Below are 20,895 nucleotides of genomic sequence, written 5' to 3' on the forward strand. Positions count from 1 at the left end.
AGGTTTCATAACAGAGCAACCAGGGCCTCTCTGCGACAAAACGGCCCCTGCCCCAATCTCCGAAGCATCCACCTCAACCTGAAAGGGAAGTGAGACGTCAGGCTGGCACAAAACAGGCGCCGAAGTAAACCGGCGTTTCAACTCCTGGAAAGCCTCCACGGCAGCAGGAGCCCAGTTAGCTACATCGGAGCCCTTCTTGGTCATATCCGTCAAAGGTTTCACAATGCTAGAAAAATTAGCGATAAAACGACGGTAGAAGTTAGCGAAGCCCAAGAACTTCTGAAGACTCTTAACTGACGAGGGCTGAGTCCAATCAAGAATAGCTCGGACCTTGACTGGGTCCATCTCCACAGCAGAAGGGGAAAAAATGAACCCCAAAAAGGGAACCTTCTGTACACCAAAGAGACACTTTGAGCTCTTGACAAACAAAGAATTTTCACGCAAAATTTTAAAGACCAACCTGACCTGCTCCACATGCGAATCCCAATCATCAGAAAAAACCAAAATATCATCCAGATAAACAATCAAAAATTTATCCAGATATTTCCGGAAAATGTCATGCATAAAGGACTGAAAAACTGAAGGCGCATTGGAGAGCCCAAAAGGCATCACCAAGTACTCAAAATGACCTTCGGGCGTATTGAATGCGGTTTTCCATTCATCACCTTGCTTAATGCGCACAAGGTTGTACGCACCACGAAGGTCTATCTTGGTGAACCACTTGGCACCCTTAATCCGGGCAAACAAGTCAGACAACAGCGGTAAAGGATACTGAAATTTGACAGTGATCTTGTTTAAAAGCCGATAATCAATACAAGGTCTCAAAGATCCGTCCTTTTTTGCCACAAAAAAGAATCCCGCACCAAGAGGGGAAGAAGACGGACGAATATGTCCTTTCTCCAGAGACTCCTTGATATATGAACGCATAGCGGTATGTTCAGGTACCGACAGATTAAACAGTCTTCCCTTAGGAAATTTACTGCCTGGGATCAAATCTATAGCACAGTCACAGTCCCTATGAGGAGGCAGTGCACTGGACTCAGACTCACTGAAGACATCCTGATAATCAGACAAATACTCCGGAACTTCCGAAGGCGTAGAAGAAGCAATAGACACAGGCAGGGAATCCCCATGAATACCACGACAGCCCCAACTTGAGACTGACATAGCTTTCCAGTCCAGGACTGGATTATGGGTCTGTAACCATGGCAGCCCTAAAACAACCAAATCATGCATTTTATGTAAAACCAGGAAACGTATCACCTCGCGGTGTTCAGGAGTCATGCACATGGTAACCTGTGTCCAATACTGCGGTTTATTTGCTGCCAATGGTGTAGCATCAATACCCCTAAGAGGTATGGGATTTTCTAATGGTTCAAGAGTAAAACCACAGCGCTTAGCAAATGAGAGATCCATGAGACTCAGGGCAGCACCTGAATCTACAAACGCCATGACAGGATAAGATGACTGTGAGCAAATCAAAGTTACAGACAGAATAAATTTAGGTTGCAAATTACCAATGGTGACAGGACTAACAACCTTAGCTATACGTTTAGAGCATGCTGAGATAACATGTGTAGAATCACCACAGTAGTAGCACAAGCCATTCCGGCGTCTATGAATTTTCCGCTCATTTCTAGTCAGGATTCTATCACATTGCATTAAATCAGGTGTCTGTTCAGACAACACCATGAGGGAATTTGCGGTCTTTCTATCACATTGCACCGAATTAGGTGTCTGTTCAGACAACACCATGAGGGAATTTGCGGTTTTGCGCTCCCGCAACCGCCGGTCAATTTGAATAGCCAGTGCCATGGTATCATTCAGACCTGTGGGAATGGGAAAACCCACCATAACATTCTTAATGGCTTCAGAAAGGCCATTTCTAAAATTAGCGGCCAGTGCACACTCGTTCCAATGTGTCAGCACGGACCATTTCCGAAATTTTTGGCAATACACTTCAGCCTCGTCCTGCCCCTGAGACATAGCCAGCAAGGCCTTTTCTGCCTGAATCTCAAGATTGGGTTCCTCATAAAGTAAACCGAGCGCCGGAAAAAACGCATCAAGATCAGCCAATGCCGGATCTCCTGGCGCCAGCGAAAAAGCCCAATCCTGAGGGTCGCCCCGTAAGAACGAAATAACAATTTTTACTTGCTGAGCAGAATCTCCAGATGAACAGGGTCTCAGGGACAAAAACAATTTACAATTATTCACGAAATTCCTAAACTTAAACCTGTCTCCGGAAAACAGTTCAGGAATCGGTATTTTAGGTTCTGACCTAGGATTTCTGATAACATAGTCTTGTATGCCCTGCACACGAGTAGCCAGCTGGTCCACACTTGTAATCAAGGTCTGGACATTCATGTCTGCAGCAAGCATAGCCACTCTGAGGTAAAGGGGAAGAAGAAAAAAAAAAAAAAAAAACTCAGAATCTTCTTTCTTATAATCCCTCTTCTGCAATGCATTAAACATTTAATATCGGCCTGGCAAACTGTTATGACCCCAATGGCGAGGGTCTCAGAGGAACGTGGAAGTCTGCAGAATACAAAAATCCAGCTCATAGGGCAGTGGTAACTGGGTTGACCATATATCTACTCCTAACGCCAACACTAGAAGTAGCCGGGGATCATTCCTACGTTGATTCTAGATGACACGCGCCAGCCGGAGAATCTAGCTACCCCTAGTAGAGGAAAACAAAGACCTTTCTTGCCTCCAGAGAAGGGGACCCCAAAGCTGGATAGAAGCCCCCCACAAATAATGACGGTGAGGTAAGAGGAAATGACAAACACAGAAATGAACCAGGTTTAGCACAGAGAGGCCCGCTTACTGATAGCAGAATAAAGAAAGGTAACTTATATGGTCAACAAAAACCCTATCAAAATCCACACTGGAAATTCAAGAACCCCCGAACCGTCTAACGGTCCGGGGGGAGAACACCAGCCCCCTAGAGCTTCCAGCAAAGGTCAGGATATAGATTTGGAACAAGCTGGACAAAAATACAAAACCAAAACAAATAGCAAAAAACAAAAGGCAGACTTAGCTGATAAAACTGGAACCAGGATCAGTAGACAAGAGCACAGCAGACTAGCTCTGATAACTACGTTGCCAGGCATTGAACTGAAGGTCCAGGGAGCTTATATAGCAACACCCCTAACTAACGACCCAGGTGCGGATAAAAGGAATAACAGAAAAACCAGAGTCAAAAAACTAGTAACCACTAGAGGGAGCAAAAAGCAAATTCACAACAGTGCTCCATTAATAACCACCCTTTGTTTCCTATCCCTGAGCCAGCTCTTAACCCACTTACACATATTTTCCCCTATCCCACACCGTATCAAAAGCTTTGACCTCATAGGGTAAAGAGGCAAATGTCGACCTCCATCGGAGTCAGATAGCTCTCTGCAGAGAAAAATGTTCTAGATTATTGGGGTCTCAGCTATTGGAATTCCAGTGATCAATAAGTTATACCAATCCTATTGATAATTTCAATACTTGATACAACCCCTTAAAGGAATATAATCTGCAGTATAAACCATATTGAGAACGCTGACCAATGAGGCCAAGCTGAGAATTCATGTGTATGGGGGCTTAGGAAGAATAGTTGATGAACAAACATGTACATGGCCAGGTCGCAGCAGAAACCTCTCCAAAGTTTATCAGAAACTAAAATGTGGCAAGTTAGGGCTGTTCTCACTGTTTTTCGAGATTTCTATGGGACTTTCTGATATTTTTAGTAGAAAGAATAATGCAATATCCAGCACTGTTGTTGTCGTCATACAAACAGGAAGTCCGATGGAAACCCAATGAAATTTCTATGGATTAATTGGAAAATGGATTCAATCCACATTGGTTGCCCTGATGCAAATGTGAACCTTAATAATCCTTGGGTTAAGGACAGTCCCCCAAGTTTTTTTCTCAGCTGATATGGAGATGAACAGGATAAAAATAGACCTCAATAGGCCTACATAGTCTACATGGCCATCTGCTTTGGCTGTCGGGCTAAGTAAGATACAGGTAAATGCCTTTGTCTTTTGTCTCATATATTTCTAGGTATGGTGTCTCTTTAAAGTAATCCTGGTAATGGTGTATGTAGCATACTATTACAGTTTAGTCACGGTGCTCCACTCAGCTCACCACAGAGCTGCTGTCAGGAAATGACCCTTGTATGTGGGCATTTATTGCTACACAGCTGCTCTTTAAAAGACGTATGGATGTTTAAGTGTTAGCCATAGGAAATATAATTTTCTCAAGCAAAATCCTTGGCGTCCAACTAGCTGCGCTTTAAACGTTCTCAAGGTCACTTGGGAATCTCGAACAGATCTATTGAACAGACAATAAATCTTTCTAAACCTCACTTAAACTGAGCTTATTGACAAGCTTATAGGCATTTCTATATAAAGGAAAAGTCTTCAGGAGACACATTTTTTTGTTCCTACCCTGCGTAAGAGTCACCTGCCATGAATATGTCATAGCATAGTATTTTGGGTTGCTGGGAGCCTTCATGTCTCACGTCATGTCAGTGAGAGGGTGTTTGGGATTTTTACCTAGTGCTGAAAATATGGAAAGAAAATTAACCACATCGAATCCCCATTGATGTGCACTTGGAATAAATGAAATATCAATACATCATTTACATTCCATAGCCTTGCCTTTGTGTTTGGTTTCGTTACCTTGACGGGTTTATCATATATTTAATATATTACCTTGACTGGTTTCTAATATATTTAATATATTGCAATGCCTTAAAATCTCTGCTGTATAATTTAGTTAGCTTCATAGATCCTTTTATTCTTCATCTGTAATTTCTTGCCCCCACAATTTGTTGCAATGAAGTTTTAATTTATTTTTGACTAGTCGTACACTATTACAGCCAACAGGTATTTCTTCGAAATGTCTGTATGCATTTTATCAGTGGGGAAAGCTGGTAAGAGAACAATAGGATCTGGCAAGTTATAATCCATCTATCTAATCCTTTTCTGACCATCAGGTACCTATTCATATTAGATTATTGACTCGTTCTGTTGAAATTGGCGGATTGACTGACGTTAATTTCATGTGGATAGCCAAAGTAAGGAGGGATGACTGTTAATGCTTATCCCATAGTTGCCAACAGTTCAAATCTTGTGATCAGAGTGAAAGAGGGCAGGGTTCATGTAAATATCACCATTCCTGGGTGATTCCTCAGAATTGGGCTTGGATGTCCCAATTTCAGGAAATAAAACTCAAGTAATTATGTCAGCATAGATTTAGTAGGGGGCACATCCACATTGCTTACAATATTATATAACTGCCTGATCTTCTTGGTTCATAAAATGAAGTTCAACGAAGACTGTATCATAGGCAGGACAACAGGGAGGGAAGCAGAGCAATACCATAACATTGAATGTCTTTCACAGTATGTAGAATCTTGGGTTCTAACGACTGTCATTATTGCTATTTATTCCTTAATTGGTTTATCCAGGACCATTTTTTTTTTTTTTAATATGAGCCCAAAAACTAACCGGCAGGTAATTAATTAGCAACTAACTGTCTGTTCTATGTGGCGCTGGCTCAGAGTGGTCACAGACCAATCCTGCTGGTGATTCAGCGGCTCCACATCAACAGAGCAGCTTTTCTTTTTCCGGACAGCTGTGTCGGCGAGGCATATCTGCTGACGTCATGATCATTTATGGATGGTTTTTCAGCTGTCAATCAACATGACATCACAAGTTACACCAGTCAACAAAGCACAGCGGAAGAGAAGCTGGTGCTCTGTTAACGATGACTTCAATCAGCAGTCTGGGTTTCCCACAATTTTGATTGTACTTTCTCTGGTCATAATTGATTAATATTTTGGGCAATTCAAAACTATAAAAAACAGCATGACGTGTTCTATAGGAGATCATAAAGGGTGTCTTCTAGATGCCCAAGTACAACTACATTTTATTGGTTATCTCCACATACAATTTTACAATTTATTAGAATATGCTAATGAATTTGTTCACTTTACACAAATTTGGTGGACCTAAGTTGGTCTATGCAGCAATTGATTCATAGATGTCGTTTCACATTAACTAACTTTATCACATGGAAGGGGAAATGTTGTGGTCTTCTTTCAGTAGAAATATTCATTTAATAATGGTTTAAAGGGTTTTTCTTTGACTCATAATGATGGATGATCTTTATCAGATTGCTGGGGTTCTGACTTCTGGCACCATCTTTAATAATCTAATGAAAGTGTAATAATTATAGGGGATAACTCAGGAGACTCTTTGCGTGGAACAAGACAACTACAGGACACAGTTTTATAAGTGGTAAAGTCTATATTATCACACGATGATTCAAACAGGTGCAGAGAGAAACTCAAGTCCACAACACTTGGTGTAAATATTGAATGCAGCTCAACAGTCTATAGGAAACTTCAGAGGAAAATGCAATCAAGCAGAAAGTCTATGAAGCACAATTATTCTTGAGGATACTTGACACGACTAAGTCCTTCTCTTAGTCCAAACACAGATAGATATGCTTATAAGGCAGTTCAAATAATATCTTAGCTCAACCAGGGAGGCCTTGTTAGTAGTCTCAGGTTTTTGCAGAGCAGCAACAGCTTACATGTCCAGCAAATGCAGGGGTGGAAGTAAACACAAGCAGCAGATGAAGGAGGATTACTGGAAACCTGTGTATGCAGCAGGAACTCAGAGCAGAGTAGCAGGATAACCACACAGGTTCACAGGAGCAGGTATATAGCCAGGGAGTCACCAGAGTCAGGAGCAGGATGCAAGGCAGAATACTCTAGCACAGACTGAAGGCTGGGGTGGAGTTTTATAGCAGGAAGACACAGTGCACATGAGACCAAAGACGCCGTCTTGGAAAAGGGCAGTAATGCACAAAAGGTAATAAAAATGTTCAGAGTCCTGACAGAAAGGGGCTTCAGAACCCCAGAAAGGGCCTTTATCTTGTATTTGTTTAACAGGACCAGCTCTATTCATTTTCAGTTATGTGACTTGTAGTTCAGCTCATTTACATTCACTTGATTGAGACTGATCTGTGAAGATCTCAAGTACCTGACAAAGCCACTACCAAATATGTGAAGATGTGCCGATAAACTATCAAGAGTCCAGAGCATAAAGTCTTGCGTCCTTTCAAACAGATCATTAGTTGGGGTGCATGGGATGGGACCCCCACCAACTAATGACCCAATTTAATAATATAATGAACAATATGATATATTATGGTATTGTACAGGAAGTTCTTCATGCCATACCTGTATTCCTATAAGTTCTATCTAATCTGTCCACCTTTATGGTTAGACACTATGGTCTTGTTTCACACTTTTTCATTAGACATTAAGTACAAATACACTGTAGGTATAATGTCCCAGATTGTCACTCTTTGTAGCATAAAAGGACATTTACATATCAGGAGGAGAATGAAAGTGATGCTTAAAGGGACTCTGTCAGCATTACTTCGCCCCCCAAAACTATTTATATGTGCATGTAGCTTTTTCAAAGAGAAGTCCAGCAATACCTTTACATGGCCAGAATGTTCCTTCATTACTGAAAAGTAATGCATTTAATTGAATATACAAATGAACCTGTAGATCTGAAGCCTATGTCACTTCTGTTCTATTCCCCACCCAGCACCACCTCTACCTGCTTGACTGATGGCTCCTTTGCCTGAAATTACACAGGATAGAGGCTGTCAGTCAAGCAGCAGGAGGCGACATTGGATGAGGAGTAGAGCTGGAGTGACAGAGGCTTCAGATCTACACCCTCATTTACATATCAATTCAAACGCTGATTTCTCAATAACAGAGGAGCGGACTGGCCATGCAAAGGTCTTGCTGGACTTCTCTTTGAAAGAGCTTCATGCTCATATAAATAGTTTTGGGGTATGAAATCCTGCTGACAAATTCAATAAGAACGTAAAGGACTATAGACACAACTGTGATTTATGTATTTTACGCAACATTTTGTTAAATAGTTCCCACAGATCTCTTTTTCCCCTTTCAGTTGCCTAAATACCAGAACCAAATCAGTATTTAAATTTGCCTATGGCAGCAAAGGGATTTTATTTCCCAGATTTCCTTTATATAATTATTGCTGATATACCTAGTGGACACGATCGTCTGCTGATAAAAGAGACTAGAAAATGCACAGATATTGCTGGTTTAGCTGGGAGTGCGAATAACTGTCCAAATGTTTTGCCTAAAGCCCAGAAGCAATTAGGAAACATCCTGACAACAAATCCAGACAGACTCATTACTCATGATTTACAAATACTTTCCTGAGGACTGAAAAACACGTTTCGGACGTGTGTTTGGAAGCCTGAGGGCATAACTGGGGCACGCAACATTTCTCTAAATTAAATGGTAAGTGGTTGGTTTTAGAACAGTCAGAGATATGCAAGAAATTTAATAGGTTCCACAGTGTGCAGATTTACACCCATTTGGGGCATTTTGGATATGATAACAATATTAATTATTCTCTTTTTGACAATCAGTACTGGATGTCACAGCAGGTTTTCGATAAGAGAGTGCACTTTTCCCTAAGTTGAGATGCTGTAATTTATCCTAAAACTCTTTGCCTTGGGTTAGTGCCAATTATGAATATTAGAATTAACTATGGACCCAGTATTGGGATGTAAGGCAAAATATAGAGATAATGGTGGTTTGACTTACTAGGACTTCCCAAAATAAGCAAAATTTAATACATCGGCATTGACATTTCTTATTGCAATTAATTTCCTAAACTTTATCACTATAATCAGTCCACCATTTCCACCAGACCCTTTTATCCCTATTGACGGTTCCAACCTACCTAGCATATGTGATGGCCAGGCACCTTCTTGCTACTTTATTTCATGGGTAGTGTTGAATGGCATATTTACTGATGACCACAGCTATTGTTTCTGTTATATATAGACAGCGTGGTCACGATACAAGAAGTCATTGACAGCTGGACAGAAGGAGGCCATCAGAACATGCAGAAGGGAGGATATGAGTGGAAAACGCACAACAACATGTTGCAAGGTATTTTATTGTTTCTAGCTTACAGAAAACGGTTTGGCAGGTGACAGTAGGCTTTAACATACAGATGCAGACTATCATATTGGCTACAGATATGACGCATTTTGTCTTCGGAACTGTGCATGAGTCTATAGCTTTAACCCCTTCATGCTGAAGCCTGTTTTCACCTTCCTGACCAGACCGAAATTTACAATTCTGACCAGTCTCACTTTATGTGGTAATAACTCTGGAATGCATCAACGAATCCCAACGATCCTGAGATTATTTTCTCGTGACACAATGTACTTTGTTAGCGGTAAATTTAGGTAGAAATTTTATATCTCTCAAAATATCGGAATTTTGGAGAAAATGTAGCAAATTTCGCAATTTTCAAACTTTAATTTTTTTTTATTCTTAAACCAGTTAGTCATGCTGTACAAAATAATTTGTAAATAACATTTTCCACATGTCTACTTTGCATTAACATCCCTTTTGAAGCATAATTTTTTTGTTAGAAAGTTAGAAGGGTTAAAAGTTTACCAGCAATTTTTCATTTTTCCAAGAAAATTTACACAACCATTTTTTTATGGACCACATCATGTTTGAAGTGGCTTTGAAGGCCCTATATGACAGAAAATACACAAAATTGATGCCCTTTTAAAAACTGCACCCCTCAAAGTGTTAAAAACCGCATTCAAGTATATTAACCCTTTAGGTATTTCACAGGAATTAAAGCAACATGGAAGGGAAAGATGAACATTTTAATTTATCCCAAAGCAATGTTCATTTAGGCAAAAATTTTGCATTTTTACAAGGGTTACAGGAAAAATGGAACCATGCAATTTGTTGAGCAGTTTCTCCTGAGTACGTAGATATTCCCTATGTGGTAGAAAACTACTGTTTGGGCTTACGGCAGGGCTCAGAAGAAAAGGAGCACAGTTTGACTTTTGGAGTGCAAATTTGGCTGGAAGATGGCGGAAAACATGTCGCGTTTGCAGAGTTACTGATGTGCCTAAACAGTGGAAACACCCCCACAAGTGACCCTATTTTGAAGACTACACGGAATTTATCTAGAGGTGTTGTGAGCACCTTAAACCCACAGGTGCTTCACAGAATTTTATAACATGACAAGGGTAACAGGAGAAAACGGACTCTACAATTGGTTGCGCAATTTGTCATGAGTAGAACGATACCCCATATGTGGTGGAAAACTACTATTTGGGCACATGGCAGGGCTCAGAAGGGAAGGAGTGCCAATTGAATTCTGGACCGCAGATTGTAACATTTGAAGAGCCCCTGACATGCCAATACAGCAGAAACATCCACAAGTGACCCCATTTTGGAAACTTCACCTCTTTAAGAATTCATATAGGAGTGTAGTGAGCATTTCTAAAACTTATATGATTCACAGAATTGTATAACATTGGGCCGAATCAATGGAAAAGTACAGTTTTTCCACTAAAATGTTTCTTTAGCCCCAAGTTTTCAATTTTCAAAAGGGATAGTACTAGAAAATGGACCACAAAATATGTTACAAAATGTATCCTGAGTACGCCAAAACCTTATATGTGGTCCAAAAACTACTTTTGAGGCATAGTGCAAAACTCAGAAGGGAAGGAACACCATATTGTAGTGCCCATTTTGCTGGAATGGTTTGAGAGTGCCATGTCACATTGGCAGAGCCCCTGCCCTCGGGTGCTGGATCAGCAGAACCCTCCGATAAGTGACTCCATTTTACAAACTACACCTTTCAATGCATTCACCTAGGAATTCAGTGATCATATTGACACCACATGTGTGTCACTGAATTTTATACCATTGGGCAGTGAAGATAAAATAATTATATTTTTACCACAAAAAAATGGTTTTAGCCCCAGATTTTGCATTACTACATGGGCAAATGGGTAAAAATTGCACTAAAATTTGTAACACACTTTCTGTTGAACGTGGATGTACCCCATATGTGTCTGTAGAGTGCTTCTTAGCCACATTACGAGACTCGGAACGGAAGGAGTGCTATGACTCTAGGGGAACAAATTTTGAAATAATAGATTGCGGACTACATACACAGAGCCCCTAAGTGCCAGAAAAGCAGCATCCTCGCTCAAATTACCCCATTTTGGAAATTGCATCCCTCTGTAAATTTATCTACCAGTGCAGTGACAATTTGACTTCATGGATGTTTACCAGAAACAAGCAGCATTGGATGTTGCTGAGTGAAAATTGCACATTTTGCCATTGTAGTGCCCATAGGTTGTGCCCAGCTCGTTCTTCTGGAGACATGGACCCCGTAAATTAAGCAAGCTCTCATCACTACACAAATGCCAAACATTGTTGCTAACTGTGGTATAGGCACACTGTGGGGCTCAGAAGGGAGGGGCAATTGGAGTTGGGAGCACATAATTCGCTAGATCTCTTTTCGGAGGCAAGGAACCATAGTGCTTTTGCAGAGCCTTTGTACAACCTGTATCATGGAAGTCCCCTATATTTCCTTTGACTGATGACGGACCTGTGTGGGGACTTGCTTTTTTGTGGACTGACTTGAGGCTTTTGATTGGAACATTTTACATAACATTTGGATCACGTTTATCCTGCACTCTACTCTGAGCATTTACATTGGGGTTTCCATCTAAATCTCCGAATAACATGATTCAGATGAAATCCCAGGGATTCATTCACTATTATAATGCAGCAGAATTTTTCCGTACTCTTTCTGGCCTCTTTTCAGTGGCATCCTTCTTTTCAGAGGTGCACAAAACTGTGGCTGATTGCGCTTTTAGGCATGATTAAATAGACCGACTGGTCATACGCCATCTGCCTCATTATAGGGAGGTTCCATCTGAATCAAGTGTTTGAGAGATTTACATGGAAACCCTGGTGTTGAGTCTTACTGTGATCTTTGGGATCCAGAATGAACAAATCAACAGCAAGTGAAGAATTTGTTTTATTTCTTTTTTATGCCATATTCTCATCTTCTATATAATTGTCAAAGGGTCACTTCCATCTGTCTGTCTGTCTTTCTGTCTGTCTGTCACAGATATTCATTGGTCGCGGCCTCTGTCTGTCATGGAAAGCCAAGTCGCTGATTGGTTGCGGCAAAACGCCCACGACCATTGCCACAACCAATCAGCGATGGGCACAGTCCGGCAGCAAAATGGCCACTCCTTCCTCCCCGCAGTCAGTGCCCGCTCCATACTCCCCTCCAGTGAGCGCACACAGGGTTAATTCCAGCGTTAATGGACCACAGTGTAACGCACTCCATTAACGCAGCAATTAACCCTGTGTGACCAACTTTTTACTATTGATGCGGCCTATGCAGCATCAATAGTATAAAGATCTGTTACAAATAATACTAATAAAAAAGGTTATTCTCACCCTCCGACGTGGCGCGGTGTCCTCGGCAGTTCAAGCGGCGGGTTCCGCTGCCAAGGATGCTATGCGAGAAGGACCTGCCATGATGTCATTGTCATGTGACCGTGACATCATCACTGGTCCTGCGCTCCTGCGTGAGAAGGACCTGCCATGACGTCATGGTCATGGGACTGCGACGTCATCACAGGTCCTGCGCTCACACCAACCCTGGGACCGGAAGCTGCCACGTGCACCGTACACAGGCGCCAGGACTTCAACGGCACTTCGAAAGGTGAGTATATGTTTATTTTTTTATTTTACATCACTGGGCAATATACTACATGGCTGGGCAATATACTACGTCGCTGGGCAATATACTGCATTAGTGGGCAATATACTATGTGACTGGGCAATATACTATGTGACTGGGCAATATACTATGTGACTGGGCAATATACTACGTGGCTGGGCAATATACTACGTGACTGGGCAATATACTATGTGGCTGGGCAATTTAATACGTCACTGGGCAATATACTACATGGCTGGGCAATATACTACATCACTGGGCAATATACTACATCGCTGGGCAATATACTATGTGGCTTGGCAATATACTACGTGGCTGGGCAATATACTACATGGCTGGGCAATATATTATGTGGGCTGTGCAATATACTACATGACTGGACAATATACTATGTGTGCTGTGCAATATACTACGTGACTGGGCAATATACTACGTGGGCTGTGCAATATTCTACATGGCTGGGCAATATATTATGTCACTGGGCAATATACTATGTTGCTGGGCAATATAATATGTGGCTGAGGAATATACTACGTGGCTGGGCAATATTCTACGTGACTGGGCAATATACTACGTGACTGGGCAATATACTACGTGGCTGGGCAATGTATGCTACATCACTGGGCAATATACTACATGGCTGGGCAATATACTACGTGGCTGGGCAATATACTATGTCACTGGGCAATATACTACGTGACTGGGCATTATACTACGTTGCTGGGCAATATACTACGTGACTGGGCAATATACTACGTGGCTGGGCAATATACTACGTTGCTGGGCAATATACTACATCACTGGACAATATACTACGTCGCTGGGCAATATACTATGGCTGGGCAATATACTACGTGGATGGGCAATATACTACGTGGCTGGGCAATATACTACGTCACTGGGCAATATAATATGTGGCTGGGCAATATACTACGTCACTGGTCACTATACTACGTGGCTGGGCAGTATACTATGTGGCTGGGAAATATACTATGTGACTGGGCAATATGCTACGTGACTGGGCAATATACTACATGGCTGGGCAATATACTACGTCACTGGGCAATATACTATGTGGCTGGGCAATATACTATGTCACTGGGCAATATACTACATGACTGGGCATTATACTACGTGGCTGGGCAATATACTACGTGGCTGGGCAATATACTACGTCACTGGGCAATATACTATATTGCTGGGCAATATACTACGTGGCTGGGCAATATACTACGTGGCTGGGCAATATACTACGTGGGCTGGGCAATATACTACGTGACTGGGCAATATACTACATGACTGGGCAATATACTACGTGGCTGGGCAATATATGCTACATCACTGGGCAATATACTGCATGGCTGGGCAATATACTACATCACTGGGCAATATACTATGTGACTGGGCAATATACTACGTGGCTGGGCAATATACTACGTGGCTGGGCAATATACTATGTGGCTGGGCAATATACTACATGGGCTGCACAATATTCTACGTGGCTGGGCAAAATTCTATGTGGCTGGGCAATATACTACGTGGCTGGGCAATATACTATGTGGCTGGGCAATATACTACGTGGCTGGGCAATATACTACGTGGGCTGTGCAATATACTATGTGGACATGCATATTCTAGAATACCCGATGCGTTAGAATCGGGCCACCATCTAGTACAGTATAAGTGACTAGACAACTTTATTCTTCGGTTTGTTGCGATTATAATGATGCAAGATTTAAATAGTTTTTTTTAAGTTTGACTGCTGTCTCACATTAAAATAAGCTTTTTTTTTGCAAAACATATTTTTTTGCATTGCCATATTTTAAAAGCTATAATTTTTCTATATTTGCTCTGACAAAGTCATGTGAGGCCATGTTTTTTACTAAATGATTTGAGGTTTCAGCTTTACCATTTTCATATTCAACTTTTTGGTTGCATTTTATTTTACTTTTTGTTCAGCGGTATGATGAAAAACACATTGTTTTTTTGCCAAGTTTTTTTTTTAACGGTTAATCAGTGGGACAGTTTTATGCATCAAGTCGTTCCAGATGCAGTGATTCCAAATATCTGTGCTTTGTTTATTTTTAAATATATGCATTTATGGGATTAATATTTTTTCATTTTTATTTTATGATTTTGTAAATACTTTAAATTTTTTTTTTCTTTTTTTTTTTTTCACTTTGTCCTAGCATGGGATGTCAACTTCCCCTGCCTAATTGCTGAACTAAAGGTACTGATACACTAAATGACTTACCAACGATCACGACCAGCGATACGACCTGGCCGTGATCGTTGGTAAGTCGTTGTGTGGTCGCTGGGGAGCTGTCACACAGACAGCTCTCTCCAGCGACCAATGATCAGGGGAACGACTTCGGCATCGTTGAAACTGTCTTCAACGATGCCAAAGTCCCCCTGCAGAACCCGGGTAACGAGGGTAAACATCGGGTTACTAAGTGCAGGGCCGCGCTTAGTAACCCGATATTTACCCTGGTTACCATTGTAAAAGTAAAAAAAAACACTACATACTCACATTCTGATGTCTGTCACGTCCCCCGCTGGCGTCCCAGGGTTAAAACTGCTTTCGGCAAGATCTTTGCTAATGCACGTGCTGCTGCCGAGAGCTTCCCTGCACTGAATGTATCAGCGCCGGCAGTAACAGCGGTGACGTCACCGCTGTGCTCTGCTTTACGGCCGGCGCTTTACGGCTGGCGCTGACACAGTCAGTGCAGGGAAGCTCTCGGCAGCGCGGCATTAGCAGTGCTCCTGCCGAAAGCAGTTTTAACCCTGTGGACGCCAGGGGACGTGACAGACATCAGAATGTGAGTATGTACTGTTTTTTCTTTACTTTTACAATGGTAACCAGGGTAAATATCGGGTTACTAAGCACGGCCCTGCGCTTAGTAACCCGATACTTACCCTGGTTACAAGTGAACACATCGCTGGATCGGCGTCACACACGCCGATCCAGCGATGACAGCGGGTCATCAGCGATTAAATAAAGTTATGGACTTCGAACTCCGGCCAGCAGTATCACAGTGGGATCCAGATCGCTGCTGCGTGTCAAACACAACAAGATCGCTATCCAGGACACTGCAACGTCACGGATCATTGTCGTTCTCGTTGTAAAGTTGCTGAGTGTGAAGGTACCTTAACACTCTGCAATGCTTTTGTATTGCAATCGCAGACAGGGAGAATGCTTTGAGCAAGAGCTTACAGACCACCATACCTGAAGTGTGCCTGCTACTTAAGGGAATGAATAGTCACTGATCTCCACTCCCATGGGTGTAGAGAGCAGTGAATATTCATTGTCTTTAATAGTAGGCACCCCTGATCGCCCGGCTGCTGCAGGAAGCCTGAGGCTGCAACTACTGTGCCTGCTATTAAAGAGCAATGAACAGTACATTCACTGCTCTCCATGTCCCTGGGAGTGGAGAGCAGTGAATATTCCTTCCCTTAAGTAGCGAGCACACTTCAGAGCCCACCACTACAGGCAGCCAGTTGCTGCGGATAATAATAATAATTATAATTTTATTTCTATAGCGCCGACATATTCCACAGCACTTTACATTTTAGACTGGACTTGTACATACAATAGACATTACAGCATAACAATAAGCACAAAGATCAAAACAGATACCAAGAGGAATGAGCCCTAATGGCAAGCTTACAAACTATGAGGAAAAGGGGAGACACGTAAGGAGGATGGTAGCAAGTGCTTAGTTGTTCAGACCAGCCATAGTGTAAGAATGGGGTGTTCATGTAATGCTGCATGAACCAGTTATCAGCCTAAGTATGTAACAGTACAGACACAGAGGGCTATTAAATGCATAAAGCGTGTGATAACATGATGCAAGGAACTTGGTTGTGGTAAAAATTTTGAATGAGCAACACAGGGATAGTTAGGTTAAAACATTGAGACGGTAGGCCAGTCTGAACATATGTGGTTTTAGGCCACCCTTAAAACTGTGTTGAATGGGGATTAATCGTATTAACGTGGGTAGTGCATTCCAAAGAATTGGTGCAGCACATGAAAAGTCTTGGAGACAGGAGTGGGAGGTTCTGGTTATTGAGGATGCTAACCTCAGGTCATTAGCAGAATGCAGGGCACGGGTAGGGTGGTAGATTGAGACCGGGGAGGAGATGTAGGGTGGTGCTGAGCCATGGAGTGCTTTGTGGGTGAGGGTAATAAGTTTATACAGAATTCTGGAGTGGATGGGTAACCAGGGTAATGACTGGCACAAGATAGAGGCATCGGTGTAACGATTGGTGAGGAATATAATCCTGGCTGCAGCATTCAAGACATATTGATGAGGGGAGAGTTTGGTAAGAGGAAGACCGATGAGTAGAAAGTTACAATAGTCCAGACTAGAATGAATAATAGAAAAAGTGAGAGTTTTTGCAGAATCGAAAGAAAGGGTCGAATTCTAGAAATGTTTTTGAGGTGCAGATAACAAGAGCAAGCCAGTGATCGGATGTGGGGGGAGAATGAAAGCTCTGAATCAAGGATGACCCCAAGGCAGCGGGCATGTTGCTGGGGAGTAATAGAGGAACCACACACGGAAATGGCAATATTGGGCAGAGGTAGGTAAGTAGAGGGAGGAAACACAAGGAGTTCAGTTTTTGATTGGTTCAGTTTCAGATAGAGGGAGGACATGATGTTAGAGACTGCGGTAAGACAATCACTTCTATTTTCTAAAAAGGCAGGCGTGATATTGGAAGTACAGGTGTATAAATGGGTGTCATCAGCATAGAGATGGTACTGGAAACAAAGAGAAGAGGAGGGGGCCTAGAACCCATCCTTGAGGAACTCCAACAGTAAGGGGAAGATGAGAAGAAGAGGAGCTAGCAAAAGATACAGTGAAGGAGCGGTTAGAGAGATAGGAGGAGAACCAGGAGAGAATGGTGTCCTTGAGGCCTATGGAGTGGAGCATAGTGAGGAGGAGCTGATGATCTACAGTGTCAAATGCTGATCCAAGAGAATTAGCAGGGAGCAGAGACCATTAGATTTAGCTGTTAGTAGATCATTAGAGATTTTAGTATGGGCAGTTTCAGTAGAGTGTAAAGAGCGGAAACCAGATTGTAGAAGGTTGAGTAGAGAGTTATCTGAGAGATAGTGCATAAGACAGGAGTGGACCAGGTGTTCCAGGAGTTTAGAGATGAAGGGAAAATTAGAGATAGATCTTTAGTTAGTTGCACAGTTTTGATCTAGGGATGTTTTTTTAAGTAATGGATGTATGATAGCATGCTTAAATGAGGAGGGAAAGATACCAGAAGAGAGTGAGAGGTTGAATACTTTTGTTGGTGAGTGGTGACAGCAGGGGAAAGTGACTGGAGGAGATGTGACAAAATGGGGTCGCTAGTGCAAGTGGTCAGGTGAAAAGATGCAAGGAGCCTGATCACTTCTTCTTCTGTGACTGGTTCAAAGTCAGAGAGTGAGCTAGATGCAGTGGGGGAGGGAGGAGATTGCCATGGTATGAGGGGATTGGAAGATAATTTCCTGTCGAATATGGTCAATTTTTTCCTTCAAATAATTGGCCAGATCATCAGCACAGAGATCCGTGGTTGGGGCCTGCACTCTTTGGTTGAGTAAGGAACGAAACTTGTCAAAGAGACGTTTTGGCTTATTGGATAGTGAGGTGATGAGGGTGTTGAAATAGGTTTGTTTGGAGAGGTGATTGGCAGTGTTGTATGTTTTAAGCATAAACTTATAATGGATCAAATCTTTGGGTAGATTGGATTTTCTCCACAGACGTTCGGCACACCTGGAGCATCGCTGCAGGAAACGTGTTTGCAGCCTTTCCCAGGGCTGTCACTGTCTGTGCCATGTGGTTCTATGTATAGGAGGTGCAGCATCATCCAGGGCATGTTGCAATGTTTCATTATAAGGCCATGTTCACACTTTGCGGGTTTTACCGCGGATCCGCGGCGATTTTGATGCTGCGGGTCCGCAGCAGTGTCCATTGCGTTTACATTTACATGTAAACCCTATGGAAACCGCAAACCGCTGTGCACATGCTGCGGGAAAAACCGCGCAGAAACGCAGCGGTTTACAACCCGCAGCATGTCACTTCTTTGTGCAGAATCGCTGCGATTCTGCACACATAGGAATGCATTGAACCACTTACTTCCCGCATGGGGCTGTGCCCACGATGCGGGAAGTAAGCGGATAATGTGCAGATGGTACCCGGGGTGGAGGAGAGGAGACTCTCCTCCAAGCCCTGGGAACCATATTTGTGTGTAAAAAAAAAGAATTAAAATAAAAAATAATGATATACTCACCTCTCAGCGCTGCACGCGGCCGTCCGGTCTGGGTTGCTGTGCGAGCAGGGCCTGAGATGACGTCGCGGTCACATGGCCGTGACGTCGCGGTCACATGACCATGACGTCACGAAGGTCCTTCTTGGCACAGCATCTTTGAAACTGGACCGCCGCGTGCAGCGCCGAGGAGATCGGGACATCAGAGGGTGAGTATAACCAATTTTTATTATTTTTACCATTACTATTGATGCTGCATATTGCCGCATATGCAGCATCATTAGTATAGGAGTAAACCCGCAGCGGAAACCGCAAAACAAACCGCGATAAATCTGCAGGGATAACCGCAGCGGTTTTGCCCTGCAGATTTATCAATTCCGCTGCGGGAGAACCCGCAGAGCACGCCGCAGAGTGTGCACATAGCCTTATGCATCTGGGCAGAATCAGGACATGAGAGGGAGGAGATAAGGGCCAATGATGACAGCAAGTTCTTAATAAGTTTCTGGGTGTTAATGGCCAGTATATTTCTATATGTGTGGAAAGTAGGGGTGACCTGAGCGGGATGGCAGTTCTTGATAGCTAACAGTGTGTCCGCTATTTAAGAAAGATGAATATTCACTGCTCTCACTCCCATGGGCATGGAGAGCAGGGAATATTAATTTCTCTTTAGCAGGTGTTAGGTATGATCCAATGCATTCGTTTGTGTGAGTGAACCTTTAAAAGGAGTCAGGGAAGTGCAAAATTGCAAAAATTACACATTTGTTTGCAAATGTGGCTAGGCCAAATTGTACAACACTTTTATGTCCTTGAAAAATACCCCGATTAGTGTTTTGATTTGGGGTTTATAATTTTTTCATCATTAAGGTAAGTTTATTGGGAAGGGAAGGTCCTTCCCATATCCAAAAATGTCAAGTGCATTCTTGTTGTCACTGACTGTTTAGCAAAGTCTTTTTTATTAAATCTGTGCATGCAATTGTCCATTATCTGTACAGTAATATTATCTTTATATTCAACAAGGAAGCAAAGGGAATTTTCCCATGTACAGTATGTCGGTGCAGAGAGCTTTAAATGATCAAGGATGAATTGCTTTCGTTAGCTTTGTCCTTCTGCGAACAAGCCTTATAATGAAGGGCCTAGCTCCTAATAAGAAAGGTGTAAATCACGTGTAGGTCCTTACATTTCCAGTTTGCTGCCTTTCCAATGTGTTGTCAAACAGCTGTTAACAGGTTCCGCTGTAGAGAAGTATGAGAGGATCTGTAACGTGAGCTGGCCAGCTGTAAAAATGAGAAGTGAAGTCAGATAATTAGAGGAAAAGACGTGTACTTAATGCACATTTTCTCCAAGCGTATATGTCATTCTCTCCCAGCTTTAGGAAGCTGGCCTTTAAATGTTCTCTGAGCCTGTTTTTTTTCCTTGATTGAACACAATTCGCTCTTATTATCTCGCTCTGCATTATTCTGCAGCCATTTGGGCCTTTTTAAATCCCTTTGCTGCCACAAAAGTAGAAAGGCCAGACTGTTCTGAAGCCATGTGACAAAGTAGGGGTTTGGGCAATCAGCATTAATTACGGGCTAACTCGTGGTAAAATGACAGGTCTGAACTAAATATTACAAAGATGCTGTAAGCTTGAATTCTTTCTATTGAGTCAGCCATTCAGGGTCAAGTGGAATAAAGGATCTCTCCGCCACTCCCTTCCCTGCATTAGTCTGTGAGGCAGCAATCACTCGACGTGTTTTTGCTTCAAAAACAAAATGCAGTATCAATTCCAAATCACGTGGCCCTGCCAATAGCTCCTACGGGGATCAGAGGAAGTCTGCTCTCAAGCCCATAAAATTAAAGCAATTTCAGTGCAACTAATTGTACATCAATAAATCAAAGCCTGTAGGCCTGTCTGCATTACTGGAGCATTTTGTACTTTATGGTCCTGCTCTGGTAGGTATCTCCTATACTAGTTTGTGCGAGAGCCAGAAATAGACATCTTACTTATAAGTTA

At 42.4% G+C, this 20,895-nt stretch overlaps 1 protein-coding gene across 9 annotated transcripts in view; it reads left to right on the top strand.

The window, feature by feature from the left end:
• TENM3 (teneurin transmembrane protein 3) overlaps positions 1-20,895 on the top strand; it is a 1,770,339-nt gene that overhangs the window by 804,379 nt on the left and 945,065 nt on the right. For 8 of the 9 annotated variants that reach the window (XM_077279546.1, XM_077279548.1, XM_077279545.1 and 5 more), the window contains exon 5: positions 8,903-9,010. The exons of the other annotated variant lie outside the window; for it this stretch is intronic. In XM_077279546.1, coding sequence (XP_077135661.1) covers positions 8,903-9,010 — 108 coding nt within the window. The remainder of the gene's footprint in view (positions 1-8,902; positions 9,011-20,895) is intronic. 9 annotated transcript variants of the gene reach the window in all.

This window comes from Ranitomeya variabilis, chromosome 1, assembly GCF_051348905.1.
Source record: "Ranitomeya variabilis isolate aRanVar5 chromosome 1, aRanVar5.hap1, whole genome shotgun sequence".
NCBI lineage: Eukaryota > Metazoa > Chordata > Amphibia > Anura > Dendrobatidae > Ranitomeya > Ranitomeya variabilis.